Source organism: Ostrinia nubilalis, chromosome 6 (genome assembly GCF_963855985.1).
Source record: "Ostrinia nubilalis chromosome 6, ilOstNubi1.1, whole genome shotgun sequence".
NCBI lineage: Eukaryota > Metazoa > Arthropoda > Insecta > Lepidoptera > Crambidae > Ostrinia > Ostrinia nubilalis.
The window spans coordinates 1,822,552-1,840,455 of NC_087093.1; the positions used below are offsets into that span (position 1 = coordinate 1,822,552).

Consider the following 17,904-nt stretch of genomic DNA (forward strand, 5'->3'; position numbering starts at 1 on the left):
CTTATTTGCATTTCCATGTGCAATGTAGAATTTTTCCAAATCCATTGTTTTGAAAATAATACAATACGTACACCATAAAGATAAATATTTTCAAAATAATGGATTTGAAAAAATTCTACATTGTACATCATAAAAACAATAATTCTTTGAAGGTTATGAGGGCCTATGTGTGCGTGAACTGTGTGTATGTGTGCGTGGACTTTATGTATGTATGTGTGCGTGTACTATGTATGTATGTGAGCGTTACGTACGTAGGTTAAGTACAGGGAATTTAACACCAGGCTGTCAATTAGTAGGCTCAAAAATTTGACAGAGAGGGTTCTCTATTTCCTATGTATTACTTTTCTCTATGGTTTATTGCGTGCTTATCTGTGATTGATTGCGTGCGTGAATTTGTAGAGCTGACCGACGCTGAACTGTCCCACCAAACTCAATGACAGGGGGGCGCTACCATCGTTCAACTATATTGTTTCCAACATGGCAAAAATCGGAACCAGCGATCCGGTATTGACGGTGGCGCCCCACTGTCAATGTCATGGATAGGACAGTTCAGTATTTTGGAACTATAATTGTTGTTATGTAGGTATTTATTTTGTAATTAGACAACACGGAAATAGTCCTACATATTTCTCAGTTAAAGAAGAACGGTCATCTGTGACCCAGGCCCGACAGAAACGAGACATACCTCAGTTTTTTTGTCATGTCTTAATTAGTTAAATTATATATTTTTTATATTCGAAATCTATGTATAACACCAAATTATTACCCTTGTTTTTGTTCAGGCGTCATACAAAAACTAATACAAAATGCCTATTTATCACCAAAATTGGTAAATGTATGTACCTAAATAGCTGCTATGGAATGTATCTAGGTGACCTGGAGATACAGCCGGATTATACAGGGTGGAAACGAGAAGTTACAAAATCTAAAAATTCAATGTTACCAGCTTCCATAATCTGTAACCTATTATTGGTACCATTTGAAAGAGCTCGTGAAGCACTTTCAGAATCAGTAACTAGTTTTTCGATATCTTGTATAGTTTAGAAATAATCGAGTGAGATCACTTATCGTTCCATATGTATAACCACCCTGTATCATCCGGTTGTATCTCCAGGTCACCTAGATACATTCCATAGCAGCTGTAATAGACATAGGTACATACATTTACCAATTTTGGTGATAAATAGGCATTTTGTATTACTTTTTGTATAACGCCTGAACAAAAACAAAGGGTAATATTTTGGTGTTATACATAGATTTCGAATATAAAAAATATATAATTTAACTAATTAAGACATGACAAAAAAACTGAGGTATGTCTCGTTTCTGTCGGGTCTGGGTTTTTTTTGTATGGGGCGTGACCGTTCTTCTTTTATAAACTTTTATTTTTAAGTGTTTTATTTTTGAGGTGAAACGTCCACAGATTTTTATGCACCTGCTGAAAAGAGCCTTGCAAGCTGTGGTTATAAAACGTGTGTGACTCAGGTCAAAAATTCCGTTTCTTGATAAACAAGCGATAGTGAAGTGATCATAGTACCCTTTTCTTTGTAGATATAAACAGACAGCGGTATAAACAAACAATGAGTTCCGAGGACGACACCGTTAGCTGGCGAGGGGTGCCAATAACAGAGATTTATGGATCGCAAAGTCCTTGGGGCGCTCCAGAATTCCCGCTAATCGTACCGTCGTACAACCATGCAGTTTTATACCACATCCCTAGCACGGGACGGTCGCCAGACGATGTCCCGCCTAAACCGAAAACAGGCACCGATGTATGGAACCATGATTTTGTGAGAATGCCATATTCTAGCCAAAGCTTGTATCCAGTTGAAGATGTGAGTAATTTCACTTTCTATGTAGTTAATAGCCAGCCAATTATATCATTTATATATTCTTAAATTTGTCATATTACAGACAGTTTGGATAACTAACAAGCAGTTATTGTTTATAAAACAATTTTCAGTTAATTAAACATTCAGTCAATTATGATTGCTTATTTATTTAATTTTAATTACGCAGGTTTTATAGGTGCAATTAAATAGTTAAGTAACAATTAACATAATAATTAATTTTAAACACTCTTTCAGAGAAATGGAGAAACTCATTTGAGGAAACGATGGGAAATCATAGAGAGTGCGCTATCTAAGCCAATTCGTAACAGCAAAGAACTTGCCGATGCAATACTATCATACAATACAAAATTTCAAACTGCGTGGAAGTTCAAAGCTCTTCATAAACTCTTTGACCATGTAAGTAACTGTTTATGTAGATATTGTTTTTGAAGAAATAAATACTTCATATTTTTATGAAAATGTCCTAGAGTGATGTCATGGAGGAAAGAAATGAATCATTTTCATCATATTATACTAAGCCCGGGCCCTAGTGGTTCTGGCATCAAATCATCTATTTGAGAGGATGCTAGTTTGATCCTTGCTTACTGGACTATTGTGAAGAACTCATTTCTAACATTTATTTACATATATTTAAAATTGTTATTTATTTATTATTTTGTTTTTATTCATGCATCACAAAAATTTTTTTTCTCTATGTATAGTAAAACATATAGAAGTCATTTGAATAGGTATTTATTGAAGCCATAATCCTTCAACCATTTTAAATAATGTTTCTTTTCAATAGTATCTAGAAGAGGAAGAGTCACAGTATTTCTTTGATGTGACGTTGCCTGAAATTGTGAAATTGACATTAGCTCTGCCCAAACTGGTCCCAGCTCCTATACCTCTGTTAAAGTAAGTTTTTAATTATAGGTTTACTCAGTCAGTGCCGGAGGCATGAAAGCAGCATAAGAAGATGATTTTGTAACGGTCAAATGTAAGGGATACTTCAGATTTGTATGTCCTGTCACGTCAAAATTATGTCAATGTCACCCCTCCTATGCTGCCCCCATACTTCAGGCACTCACTGAGTTAAGCCATAGACCTATAATATTGTAAGTTATTATAAGTAGTTCATATCTCTTGATACAGCAAAATATTGATAGTCTTAATTTTAATTACAGGCAACACAGGAACAGGTCTATTTCACTGTCACAGCAGCAAATCTCAAGTTTACTGGCCAATGCTTTCTTCTGTACATTCCCACGACGAAACACAACCAAAAAAGAATCAGAATATGCTTCATATCCTTTCATAAATTTCAACAGGTGATTTTTACTGTCTTTTCAGTTTTATACTAGTCCGGTCGCCGAGCACATAGAATTTCGTCCAATGACCCCAAGCCACCCATCCTTATTGCTCGCGCGTAATTATATTGTTTGCCGCAGTGAGTGTGCGACGAAATTCTACGTGTTTGGCGACCGGAATTTACACAGTAGATAAAATAACAACAAATAAGAATTTGTTGTGAATCACACTTGTGTTGCAATACAGAACATGTTATAGATTTTTTTCTCTGTTCCAGGTTATTTAATGCTTCACCATCAGATTCTGTGCTAGAGAAACTCAAATGCATTTGCCATTATTTTAGAAGGGTCTGCACAAAAGGTGAAAACAATTCCTTTAAGTTTTTTAAATTAATATTTTTGCTCAAAGAAAGGTAGCAAGCATCAAAATATGTACAGTGAGCGTCAGATAGTTCGTGACACCCAAAGTGACCAAAAGTTTGGCAACACACCTTATTCCAATTGTAACAAAGACGCGTTGCGAACTTTTTACGCTAACTGTACTTATTATAATCTGTCTTGCCAGTTTTTTTTAAATAGTGCAAAAACAAAAGCGATCCTTGTGTGATCATTGTAACACGAGCGTTGTTTGCTTGCAGTACAGTGCCGTCCGGCGTAGTGACGTACTCCCGGCGGACGGTGCCGCCGGACAGATGTCCGGCGTGGGCGACTTCGCCGCGATCGCTGGCGGCGCTGCCGTTGCATGTGGATTCCCACACTACTATTGAGGATGCCGATGGATTAATACAAGTGGACTTTGCTAACAAGTATGTAAAGCCTGGTCCGTGAGCACGTAGAATTTTGACCAATGACCCCAAGCTATCCATCCTTATCGCTCGCGCGTAATTATATTGCTGTGGCGACTGTGCGACGCGCGCCCGCAGTGAGTGTGCGAGCGCGACAGCAACATAATTACGCGCGAGCGATAAGGATGGGTAGCTTGGGGTCATTGAACAAAATTCTACGTGCTCACGGACCAGGCTTTAGTAGAAATGTTTTGTTCGACTAACGTCCGTATTATCAAACATTACAATGAGGTCTCACAGTACGCGTGGACGCAAAGACAGATTCACAGAGCTCTATTCAACGCTGTGCGTTCGATTTGCTGCTTCACTTAAGCAAGTATCGTTTGTGAATACGGATGTTAATCTCATTGATTTTATAATAACTAAAAAAAATACAGCAAATTGAAAGCTAACTCTGTTTTAGGGCCAGAATAAAGTTTTCTTTATTTACTAGCTTTTGCCCGCGGCTTCACCCGCGTGAAATTTAGTTTGTCACATATCATCATAAATTATAGCCTATATGTTATTCTGGGTTATAAAAAATAATACTGTAAAGTTTCAACAAAATCCGTTCAGTAGTTTTTGCGTGAAAGAGTCAAAGAGTAATAAACATCCAGACATCCAAGCTTTCGCATTTATAATATTAGTAGGAAGTAGGATAGACAAGTCGCATCTAGTACCCAATACTGAAATAACTTCGATATTTTCTATACGTAGCTGGTACATATTTCATATTAAATTTGTTGGTTTCTTCCAGGTTCCTAGGCGGCGGAGTACTAAATTTTGGCTGTGTCCAGGAAGAAATCAGATTCGTAATATGCCCAGAGCTGATGCTTTCTATGCTGTTCACTGAGATGATGAAGCCTAACGAAGCACTTATGATGATAGGTACATTTATTATTTTATTTTTATGCAAAGTAGATAAAGGCTGTATTTGCTTACTCCCTTAGATAAGATAAGATAAGATATTATTTATATTCCATTTCTTGTGCAACATTATGAGGCTGTACTCAATAATGTTTTAAAATAGCGCATGGTATAAAAAAATAGGCTACCTAAATAAACTCCGACAAACATTACTTCGAAGCGTAATATCCTTTGTCTGAGTCGTGTAGTGTCGAAGTAAAGACATCGCTATGTAGTGTCGGAGTAACGTAATGTCGAAGTAACGTTTGTCGGAGTTTATTTAGGTAGCCGCTTTGGCCGTAAACATTTAAAATGTTGTTTTTCCCTAGATTCATTACATTCGCCGAACATGGTATGAATCATGAAATCGGATTAACCATATTTTCTGTCAAAGGTAATCTAAAAATGTCAAAAGTAAAATGCCGAATATCCGGAATACCTAACAAAACCTACTAACACCAAAAATATATTTCTGTATTGTCACACACGTTCTGATAAATAAAAATATCTTTATTTTATCTTTAAAAGGTTGTGAAAGATACAGCAAGTACTCCGGATACGGCGGTTCGTTCCACTGGAGCGGAGACTTCAAAGACACCACTCCCTTCGACTCGTCGGGCCGCCGCCGCTGCGCTGTGCTCGCCATCGACGCCTTGCCGTACAGCAGCATCAGGCATGAGCACACCCGCGACATGATCACACGGGAACTTAATAAGGTAATTTGAAATCCAATTTGAACAAAAGACTATCTGTTAATCATGACAAAATGCGTGATTGATGTCACGCGAAATAATTACGATTCATGAGAATATCATCCAGGTATACCATCACACATAGTTATTATAGTAGTAATTAAATATTTGTTGAGGATATGCAGTGTTGAATCATTATGTATCCCAAAATGTGCTAAGTAATGATTACCTATATTTAAAATTAACTGATTAATGCTTAGATACAAATATTTAAATCGTATATTACAGACTGGTGATATCCATTTAACAAGTCAGGTTCTTGTTGTTTTTGTCATCTTAACAGTATGATAGGTCATGGTCTACCTTGCCTTGCGCATCCAAACTAACATCTAATCAACGGATAATAATAGAAGTCAGATTATGGGGGTCGTTTGTTTTAGCATTTATGTAAATTTTCCTCAGTAGAACATTCACATCAGGTGACGAAAGGTGTATTAATCGATTAATCGAAAATTCGATTTTAGAGGTTATTGTTGTTTCTTATATTTTTTTTCCTTCTTCTCTTCGGTTGTTTTGTTTAGTTAATTATTTGTAATAATTAAATAATTATTGATGCGTACTGTAATTGTAATACACACAACCCTGCGTTGCGCGCCCCTTGGAGAGACATCGAACTTTATAATTACGGTTGCATTATTATTATTTTTAGTCGGTGTCTTCTCTAAGGGATGCGCAATAAGCAAGGGCGTCCGCGGAAGACCAGCTTCGTGACTTGCCCTTTTGAGCATGTCACGATAAATGCTGAGCGGGTGCCTATTGGCACAGTTTTTTTTCTCTTACCCTTAACTCTTTGTTTTATAGCTTATGTATTATTTTGTGTTTTTGTGTATTTTTTTCTGTATTGTGTCTTTTAATGTGTCAATATTAATTAATAATGTTTATTTTGAAATATTATAGGCCTGGATCGGCGTATCCTACGCCACCGACGAGTCGGCCACTAGCCTACAATACCCGGGCGTAGCGACTGGCAACTGGGGTTGTGGCGCGTTCGGCGGAACACCACGTCTCAAGGCGCTCGTCCAATTAGCTGCGTGCGCGCAAGCAAGGCGGCCCGTCGCGTACTACACGTTTGGAGACGCGCGACTGAGGGACGATATAGTGGCTGTGTATAATTTGCTGGCGAGGCATAATGTTACTGTTGGTAAGTGAGTGTTCTATTCTGTTTACCAAAGACAATTTTATATGAGAAAATTACTAAAAGATATTTCTTCTATTACCGAATCTGTTACTGTTACCGAATATTTACAAGGGTTTAAATTTCTAAAGTCACAATTAATTTAGGCCCTAAAACTCTATGAATTGATTATATACATTTTTAATAGCTTTAATAAATAGTTCTTAAATTGAGATGCCAAAATGTTGACGCCACCCGCAATAAAATCTATAGGAGAAGTTCAAAAAGTAGGTATAGATGACCCACGCTGAACTGTCCCACTAAACTCAATGACAGGGGGGCGCTACCATCGTTCAACTATATGGTTTCCAACATGGCAAAAATCGGAACCAGCGATCCGGTATTGACGGTGGCGCCCCGCTTTCAATGTCATGGATAGGACAGTTCAGTATTTTGGAACTATAAACGATATTTGACAACGTTGCCGAATATTTCCAAGGGTTTAGGTTTCTAAAATCACAATTTATTTAAGCTCTAAATTTTAGTAGCTTTCATAAATAGATCTTCAATTGAGATGGCGAAATGTTGACGTCACCAGCAACAAAATCTATAGGAGGGATGAGGATAATCTATCAAAAAGTAGGTAATAGGTATGTGGTGTCAACTATTCGCACTTTGGATTATTATTGTCGTCTTAGGCCCAGAACACACGGTGAAACACATGACGCGACCAGTTTGAAACCGGTTTGAAATGGTCGAGTCATTTGTGGTCTCTCAACGAAAACATAGATGCAACTCAAAAGTAACTACACTTGCGAGCAAAAGTATGGAATCACTTACATGAAGTTGTTTCCACGCGATCTTGTGAACTAACGAATTTGTTAGTAACAAAAAAAGTAGCACCATTTTAAAGATTAAACTTTTAACTTTAAATTGATACCAAATTCATTTAAATCACACCAGTATTTAAAAAGGTATCCCGGCTGATGTAAAGAAGTAAGGAAAAAGACATGTATCAACTGTTTGATACGTCGCGAGTTGCGGCCTATTTACCCCCTATAAAAGCACGTGTTTTCGGATTTTTGCTTTCACACGTTGATCCTTACAAATCTCCGCTGCTTTTGACATTTTACCTGGGATTCTACACCTTCAGAAGCAGCACAAATCGTTGCATTATTGCAAGAAGGGCTCAGCCAGCGGGCTGTCGCACGTCAGCTCCACATAAGCCAGTCTTGGGTTTCCAAAGTTTTAAGACGCTTTCAGGAGACTGGTGGCTTTATTCCGAGACCAAGTTCTGAACAGCGCCGGTGCACATCGCAGAGGGATGACCGTTTTTTCATGTCAAACTCTCTATGAAATCGTTATTTCACTGATATCGACGTCCAGCAAGAGCCCAGAAATGTTTGTAGGATAGCTGTTAGCGAGTGGACAGTTCGTCTAAGATATGAGCAATAGAATTTGACTCCAAAAAGGTCTGCCACAGGCTCGAAACTGACGGCAAGTCACCGACTAGCACGCTTTTAATTAGCTCGCACTTATTTTGATGGGAAGGCGAGTAATGGAGGCGAGTTTTGTTCTCCGATGAATGCAGACTGTGTTTGCAGTGCAGCAGTCGAAGAGGTCGGGTCTATAGGCGGCCTGGGGAGAGATTTGTGCAGTGCTGATTCGCTGAAACAGTGGCTTATAGGGGTGGCTTGCTCGACTTCCCATCGAGATGTGTACGAGCAAATTGAAAGCGTGCTTATCGGTGACCTGCCGTCAGTTTCGAGCCCGTGGCAGGCCTTTTTGGAGTCAAATTCTATTGCTTATATTTTAGACGAACTGTCCACTTGCTAACAGCTATCCTACGAACATTTCTGAGCTCTTGCTGGACGTCGATACCAGTCAAATGACGATTTTATAGAGAGGTTGACATGAAAAAACGGTCATCCCTCTGCGATGTGCACCGGTGCTGTTCAGAACTTGGTCTCGGGATAAAGGCGCCAGTCTCCCGAAAGCGTCTTAAAACTTTCGAAACCCAGGACTGGCTTATGTGGAGCTGACGTGCGACAGACCGCTGGCTGAGCTCTTCTTGCAATAGTGCAACGATTTGTGCTGCTTCTGAAGGTGTAGAATCCCAGGTAAAGTGTCAAAAGAAGCGAAGATGTGTAAGGATCAACGTGTAAAAGCAAAATCCGAAAACACGTGCTTTTATAGGGGGTAAATAGGCCGCTACTCGCGACGTATCAAAGAGTAGATACATGTCTTTTTCCTTACTTCGTCACATTAAACGGGATATCTTTTTAAATACTGATGTGATTTAAATAAATTTGGTATTAATTTAAAGTTAAAAGTTTATTCTTTAAAATGGTGCCACTTTTTTTGTTACTAATAAATTCGTTAGTACACAAGATCGCGTGGAAACAACTTCATGTAAGTGATTCCATAGTATTGCTCGCGAGTGTAGAAATTGCAGTTTCGTTGCAATGAGGATCAGTACTGTTGTAGAAAATTCAATAAAACTAGTATCTACGTTAATCTTTAAGACATAAGAAAGATATATCTTTTTGAATTATCCAAATCGGACCATTACTTACGAAGATATTAAGTAATAAACATAGGCCGTTTTTGCCGCTAAAAGTCAACGTACGCAGGGCCGCGTGACGTCACTATATCCGAATCGAGCGCAGCCGGCGTACTATTGGGTTGGAAAATATTTTTTTCCAGCTAAACTATCAGTTTTAGAAAAAAACTTTTAATAACATTTATTCATCAAAATAAAGTAACCTATCGACCAGTATTTTAAAAAAATAAAAATTGTGAAAAATAAGTATCGCGGTTGGGGTGAGTGTAACTTAATGAATGTTTGTATTGAACATAATAATACATAATATGATGCTAATACCCAGTTTCTGGCCTGGGGGGGGGGGGGGGGGATAAGTCATACCCAGCTTATAGCCTGGGGGGAGGGGCAAGCCTTACCCAGCTTCTGGCCTTGGTGGGAGGGGGGGGAGAGGCATGTCATACCCAGTTTCTGGCCTGGGGGGGGGAGGGTATGTAATACCCAGCTTCTGGCCGAAGGGGAGTCATATCCAGCTTATGCTTATGGCCTGGGGGGAGGGGCAAGCCTTACCCAGCTTCTGGCCGGGGGGGAGGGGGAGGGGTCAAGTCATTTTCGGGCTTGTTTCGGGCCTGGGGGGGGGGGGGGGGGCTAAATCATACCCAACTTCTGGCCGAGGGGGAAGTCATGCCCAGCTTATGACCTGGGGAGAGGAGGGGGGCGGGGGAGTCATACCCAGCTTCTAGGCTAAGATTAAATAGATTTCCAGGAGGGAGCACCTGTCCTTTCCTGCAGCAGCTGGCCCGCCCATGGGAACGGCGAATAGATAGGTTTAACTCAGAAAAACTAAATAACAGGTAGGTATTGCGTGTAAATCGAAATTATCTTCATAGCAATGTCTTGTAGCCTAGGCAGAGTGTCTGCCTCAGCTATACCTTATTGTTAGAAGTAAATACATTAATACTTATACATTTTTATATTTTATTTGGAAGAAGATATGACTATAACAACACTTATGAACACACTTTATTTGAATAAATCGCCAAATATACCACCGCGAAGACCCCAATCGCGTCTCTGCAGTTCCATTGAATCGTATGAGCGTATGGATTTTATGCGTTATTTTTCACAATTTCTATTTTTTAAAATTACCTATCGATAGCTTACTTTATTCTGATGAATAAATGTCATTACAAGTTTTTCTCTAAAACTGATAGTTTGGCTAGAAAAAAATATTTTCTATCCACGCAGTACGCCGGCAGCGTTCGGATCGGATATAGTGACGTCATCGTCCCCGCGCCGGGCGGTCAGTGAACTTTTTTAGTAATTTGGCCATAACTTCGTCAATGGGACTGAACTGACTGGACTGTGTATTAAGGATTTCTTAGCCCTATAAATCTGCATTCACAGCTAAAAATCGAAATGATCCTCATTGCGTTTCACCGTGTGTTCTGGGCTTTATACTTACAATGCATTAAGAATTTAAGAGCTAATGTTTCGTTTGATCGTTTCACAGGACAACTATACAACTACATAATGAAGTACACGAGCACAGACGTCAGGCGGTGCGAGCTGCCTTCGTTCCTGCAGCAGACGTTGCTCGACGACGAGGCGAAGGCTTCTAATACGGCGCCCGCTGACGTTACGTCGCCCGGTCCGTCGAATAAAATGGACATGGTGAGTTATTTCCACCATTTTTATTTGATTTTACATTTAATGAAACTTCGCTTTTTATAGTCCCAAAATACTGAACTGTGCTATCCATGACATCGACAGTGGGGCGCCACCGTCAATACCGGATCGCTGGTTCCGATTTTTGCCATTTTGGAAACCATATAGTTGAACGATGGTAGCGCCCCCCTGTCATTGAGTTTGGTGGGACAGTTCAGCGTGGGTCATCTATAAAACCTGATTTTTGTCTTCTTAACTTAACTTTAAGATTTTCTTGTTGGACTTTCCATCTCTTTCTGATTAATAATTTTAAATGTATGTGTATAATATCACGTACAATTGATATAATTATTGTGCCGTATACAAATATACACATGAGTTTTTTATGTATTAACTTTTATTTAAATAAGTGTAATACGATTGATCAAGCGATAAAGACCGTTCAAATGACAAGAACTGTGTCGCCTTTCAATAATTACGCTCACCCCTCGCATACACGCGTATATTATACCTATTTATGTACTTTCTTTCAGAGTGAAGATCTATCAGAGTCAGTCCTAAAAGAGTTTCTCAATGAATCGCCAGACTTATTTTCACAAAGTGAATACGATCAGGATCACAGTATGACTGAAGTTAAAATAAATATGCCCGAACCCATGGACGAGTCAGATAATAGAGAATCAAGTATGTCTCAAGACAAAGAAACTAAATCTTCTACATGCAAACCAGTTTGCAACCCAAGTTACGTAAAAGAAGGCGAAGATAAACATAATAAGTCCTCACGTAGTGAATTGTCGGTTAAAAGAAGTTTTTTTGGCGATGTAAAACCTAGAAAAAGCATTAACACTGAACATACATCAAGGCTGTTAGATGAAATGCGAAAATTCGACGAAGAAAATGGCGACCTGAATTTGACCGATCCTGTTACGTATCTCAAAAGAAGTGCGGAACCCATGGATGCGTCGGATAATAAAGAATTGGATAAATCTCAAGACAAAGAAAAAGCTTCCAAAAACAAGCAATCTTATTCCTTACATAGTTTGGACAAGATACAAATAATTGATGAAGATAATGGTAAACAAAACCAGGGTACACTAAACACGTCATTACCGACATTAAGAAGAAAACTCTTTGATACTAGAGTGAATGAAACGCAAAAGGTTTGTGCAGATGACAAGTCGAAGTATTTTGCCACGTTGCCGCTCAAAAGAACTGCGGAATCGAAACTAAACAAAAGTGTATGTTCAGAAGAAGAAAGAATCCGGTACGACGTAACTCCAGAGGCGAAGAAAAAAATGGCCATGAAAATCACGGACTACTTCAGCAAGAAGTCCATTTGATGATTGTTCAAGTGTCTGTGTGTTCTGAAATTTTTCGCACTGATGGCGCTTCTGGGCTCTCGAATGTACTTGAAGCTGTGTTTGCTGACCTTGACGAAACCGGAGTGATTATGTAAGTTGCAAACCCGGTCCTTGACGAAACCGGATTGATTTTATGTAAGTAGCTAACCTGGATCTTGACGAAACTGGACTGATTTTATGTAAATAGATAACCCGGTGGTGGTGGTCGTCAATGAAAATTGATTTTACACTCGAGTAAAATCTCTTTTTTATATGTTTTTTGTAGTATCAATGAACATAATATTATTTTATGTAATGTAATTCAAACCACATTTTAATAACCTGTAAAATACCGGATTGCCAAAAACCGAATCCAGACCACAAATTGAAACTCAGTGTAAAAAATTTGATTCACTATGAATTTTAAAGTAAAACGTAGCGTAATTTAAAGATTTAAAGGATGTGGGAAAGGTATGGTTGTGTGTATGTTTTTTGAAGTAGAACAATTTTTATTTATATTTGTGTAGTTATAGTACCTACTGGCTTTAAATCTAAAAATAATTTCACATGTATTTTATGTAATATTATTGAATTTGAAAAATAAAACACTCCCCTAATATAATTAAAATTATTTATTATCCGTCATCATATTTCTAGCATACTAAACGTAATAAGTGTATAATAATAAATAATTGAATAGTAATTTAGTTTTGAAATATTTCAGCAATATACATATTAATAACTCGATAATAGGTTTAAACGTCATTAACTAAATTAGACATGCAAAGTAGGCAAATTATTATTGTATTAGTTCCATAATAATGTTTCTCATAACGCACGCATCGACTGCGCGTCTGATTAGTCTAAAACTATAAATAAATTAATAATTATGTATAATAAATAAAAATGAACAATTACAATTAACTAGCGACGCTCCAAAAAGTGATCATAACACTCTTATTTTACAATTTTTGGCGATCTGTAATAACAATAAGTGAATAAACATCTCAATAGTCAGCGGTCAGCCGCCTGACTGCCCTGGGAGGCTCAACGTACAATGCTAAGGAAACCGGCTCGTGCGATTTGTACCTACGCCAGTGGACATACAGGTAGTTCGGACTAGTCTGGTTTGGTGGTTCTGTCGATGTAGGCACAAATCGAACGCGGAAAGACAGACTCGACTCTCTTGGCGGCAGGTCTGAGGTAGTCGGTCGCGACGGGCCTTGTCCGACGCCGGCGAGCGAGCCCGAGCTGCTCCGTATAACGATGAGCTATAAAATTCAAGAAACTACTTTGTCCTTAACATTACAACCCGAACGATTCGGTCACAAAGAGGGCATCTGTCTATCGTAACACGCTGTTCATAACGGCTCCAACATTCAAACTTGGTTCGCGTAACGACCTATCCTTAGTGGAATCGACAGAATTTTAAAGTGGGTATAAGTCATTCTTATTTTTTAATCTCCGCTAAAATTAGACTAATTTGTCATCAACGACTGATATCCACTTTTTATAAATGACTCTCGATTAATGTATAATTCCTGTTTTACAATAGTTACATATGTCGTTCAGTTCACGTGCGAACGAAAGGTTTGGGAGTGGCTCGATATAATACATAAAGGTTCAATGGACGTATGTACAAAGCGTATCACAGGCGCGCGCGCCGGCGCCGCGCTAAGCTATTGCGAACGGCTGCTGTGCTCCGCGCCGAGGCCCGAAGTATTTTCTGCGCTCTCCTATTATCATATTCTAAATCAGTTACATCATATTCCTTTTCTAATTCCGTTTCAACTAATCGTCCATATTATATACAGCTACAACTATGTTCAATTGCCTAACTACGCGTTGGAGGTAAAAGTTCGGAGAGCGCGCGAAATAATTCGGGACCAGGGTGCTTGCACTTTGTGTACTCTTAAACTATTCCAATATAAGTTATCCAGAACAATGCTTGGGACATAGTTTAGGAGTATCGGCGTCTACTCCGCCGCGGCCGGGACTGGGCGACCAACGCCGCGTCCTGTAGTTTCTTAACAGATATATATTTTGGTAACTTACATGGATACAACCTTACAATGTAGGTAAACTAAAGCTTGTTAATTCCAATCGGTTGAACGGAGAGTGTCGTGGATCGAAATATAACGGTTTGTTAAGTCGCCCATATAACAATATGTAATCTTATTCAATAGCCTCGCGCCGATCTAGATCGGCGAATGATTATGATTCCACTTAGCATTAACACAGCGACACCCTGTCACCCGCCCGAGAGCCTCGGGGCAAAAGGCTAGTAAGCTCCTAAAGATATGACATATGTATGTACACGTTCAATTATTGTGGAACTAATATACACGTTGTTGGTTCGGGACATCTGCCTTCCTACTCACTTCCATCTCTAGAGCAGCTCGTAAGGGATACAGAGTAATTACAATCGAGTTCGGACGGCGCTTGTTTGTGAGGCGGCGCTGGGACCAGCGGCCTTCATAGCTGATCTATGACAGTAACATCGTCTACCTAAACCATTATATCTCCTTACTAAGGTAACTTTAAAATCCTATCCTAACCAAACGGTTATACCATTCATAACGCGTGATCTACCGCTCTATACTGATAAATTATATCAATTAATCTTAATTTTAAACGTATCTTCTATAGGTAAAATATGGATCAAATTAGTTAAGTATCATTTAGGCGATACAGTATTCTGGATAACTTATCAAAACATTCATAGTAATAGTATTTCTCATATAAGTACTGTAAGTAATAAAAGCCGGTGTACCATGAAACATCATAGTTAAGTAAATATCATTAAAGCAAGTCGGTAACGTAACGTGTGCTTCCAAAAGTAACGGCCTAGTGACTAAATAAACAACTAAACTCGTCCGCAACGTACTGCGGCACCCAACAGGAAACTGTGCTCCAAGCTAAACTATGTTAAGCGATAGAAAAAAATAAATAACAGAAGGAGATATGACTAGATTGTTTGTTTCATTCCTAGGTCCTACAATTCATATAAGCACTATGCGCATCTCTCCATATTTTAATATATAAATAGTTATTAATATGATTAATTATTCCAATTCTAATGTTTCTTTTTTCCGATTAAAATATTGGCATTCATCTTACTAACTAGCATCGAACGGTGTTCTTTGCTGGGCCGCGGGCCGGCTGCGGCGCCCGCGCTACGGGCCGCGCTACGAGAGCCGCTACAGGCAGCCGCGCTACGGTCCGCTACGCGCTAGGAGCGCCGCTACGGGCCGCCGCGCTACGGCCCGCTCCGCGCTACGGGCCGCGCTACGAGCGCCGTACGGGCCGCCGCGCTACGGCCCGCTCCACGCTACGGGCCGCCCCGCGCGCTACGCCGCGAGTGCATCACGTCCTCTACGCGAGCGCTACGAAGTATGCGAACGATATAAATACTTTATAAAATTTTAGGAGTTAAATAGTTTTAAGAAATTCGATTTCGTAATACTAACAATGTTGTATCGAACGGTTTGGCGAGTGACGAATCGCGGGCGCCGTCGCGCCGCTCTAAACAACGTCGCGGAATAGCGTCGCTCGAGCTGCGGGACTAATCGCATAAGGCTCGTCGGAGCTAGTGGCACTGCGGTAACAGCACGTTTCGTTTGTTCTCGAGTGAATGCAGTGTGCTCGGTCACAGGACGTCTGGCTGGAGTATGCTCAGAGTCGGCAGCGGCGGCCGGCCGGTGCCAATCGCGGGGCGAATGACAAGTGAATGAGGATACTCAGTAAAACAAGTGAGTAACTTGGGATGAGGGTGGGCCGGAGGTCCGGGACCAGAAACCAAGAAGCGAAGCGTAAGTCAGAGTCGCGCGGACTGATGAGGGTGAAGTCGGCTACACTACGATAGTACGAGAAGTATAAAAAGTCGCGACAGACTAATCAGTGGACCCGAGAGTGAGACGCCGGGCTGGGCGATGATCGACGAATCGTAGTCTAAAGTCAGAGAGTCGGCAAAATCTGCCTACATGAAAACATTTAGATACATTTAAATAATTGCAAAGCATACCCTGTATCCTAGAATCACTTTTAACTGGCGATTGTTTTATACATTCAGAGAGGACTCATTAATCTATTACAAACGTTCGCGTCACCGCAATATATCTTTAGGGAGTTTAATTTAATCAGTATAAAGATATAAGTACACAATATTATAAGTCGCCGCGGGCGGCGGCGCGCCCGGGCTGTTACTTCTACATTACCCACGAGGTGATATTATCGATTAACGATATACTAAGTATACGTGTTCCGGTTTGGCATCGAATACTGTACCCTAACGCGCGGCGCGCGCGCTGCCCGCCCCCGCGAGTCGCTGACATTTCAATTAATTTCAACAATTAATTCATTAACTCCCCGTAACAATAACTTTTGTAACTTTGGACAGCATTTCAGAACTTGGAAGTATTTGTGCGTTTTTGACACATTTGTGCGTAATTTAAATACATTTGTGCGTTACTCTATACATCGTGTTATTGAAAGTATCTTTAAAGCTAGCTTCGATAAGCAAGAATTAATAATCATAGTACTTCAATCTCATAAACGCTTTCAATATTTTACTTTGCTAGCGATATAACTGTACTTGACTATAAACCGTAGAGGTTCGCACTAAATCGAATCAAATCGATTGTTTTCACTCGATTGTCAGCGACTCTGAGGGCGGGCGGCGCACCTCGCCTGCCCTCACCACACTCGGCTGTGCGCAGCAACGCATAGTACATAGCGATCATCCGCTCCTTCAAATTATTTTATCTAAGACCGTTCCTTGCCACTCACGACCGCGAAACCCTCTCATTTGACCACAAATTGACAGCAGAAACAGTAAAGAATCAAGAGCAAAATCAAAACTCGTTTACAAACTCATTGCTTCAGTTTGAATCAAGTTTTCGAATACGATCCTTAAAGTTATGTATTCAGGTACCTTATTCGCATTTAACCTTATACATCAAGTTGTACACAGGTACCATACTTCATAAATTGTTAGTGGACATCAACATGGAATAGCCACGAGGCCGCAAGTGGCACAGAACCTGGCAAGTTTAAACTTAGCCCCTCGGGGCGACGCGGCCTAGAGACCGCGCCAAAAATCTAACGGTAACAAAACAAAAGAAATGCTCGAACATAAACGACGCAAAAACAATTTCAAAAAGCGTAACAACGTATTGCACAATCGTGACTTCAAGAAAAGAACTAGACTTAAAACGACATGTCGTTTTATACACTCGGCTTACAAGTAAATCATAGTCGCCTAAAACTAGGATACTATATGAATATAATATAATTATTTGTGTAAATATAAAATTCTATGTTTGTGTTGAGTGTAATATTTGACTAGAGGCGGGCGGCTGGGCTAGCCTGCCCGCTGGGGCGGCGCCCGCCCAGGGGTCGGGGCGCTCAAGGTTGACGACTCAAGCAACACCAACATAAAGAACAATACTTCAAATAGTCGGTTTTCTGCTCCCCTCGCACCTTTATGAGAGAGGAAGAGGGATTAGAAAAGCCATTGACTTTAGCTGCGGGGTTTGAGTCATCGCGTGAGAGGTTAAGAGAAATCGAAGTAAACCTGCGGCAAAACAGGACGAGCCAAAGGTTCAGAGATAGAACAGC

The 17,904-nt window shown here is 40.0% G+C and overlaps 1 protein-coding gene across 1 annotated transcript; it reads left to right on the forward strand.

The window, feature by feature from the left end:
• Positions 1–589: 589 nt before the first annotated feature.
• On the forward strand, positions 590–15,468 carry LOC135072399 (poly(ADP-ribose) glycohydrolase-like). The gene is made up of 13 exons (XM_063966308.1): positions 590–639; positions 1,371–1,472; positions 1,552–1,835; positions 2,088–2,249; positions 2,638–2,747; positions 3,017–3,160; positions 3,418–3,500; positions 3,783–3,945; positions 4,721–4,851; positions 5,398–5,585; positions 6,519–6,762; positions 10,791–10,951; positions 11,479–15,468. The coding sequence occupies exons 2-13, from the start codon at positions 1,430–1,432 to the stop codon at positions 12,283–12,285; spliced, it is 2,520 nt and encodes an 839-aa protein (XP_063822378.1). The 5' UTR covers positions 590–639; positions 1,371–1,429; the 3' UTR covers positions 12,286–15,468.
• Positions 15,469–17,904: the final 2,436 nt, after the last annotated feature.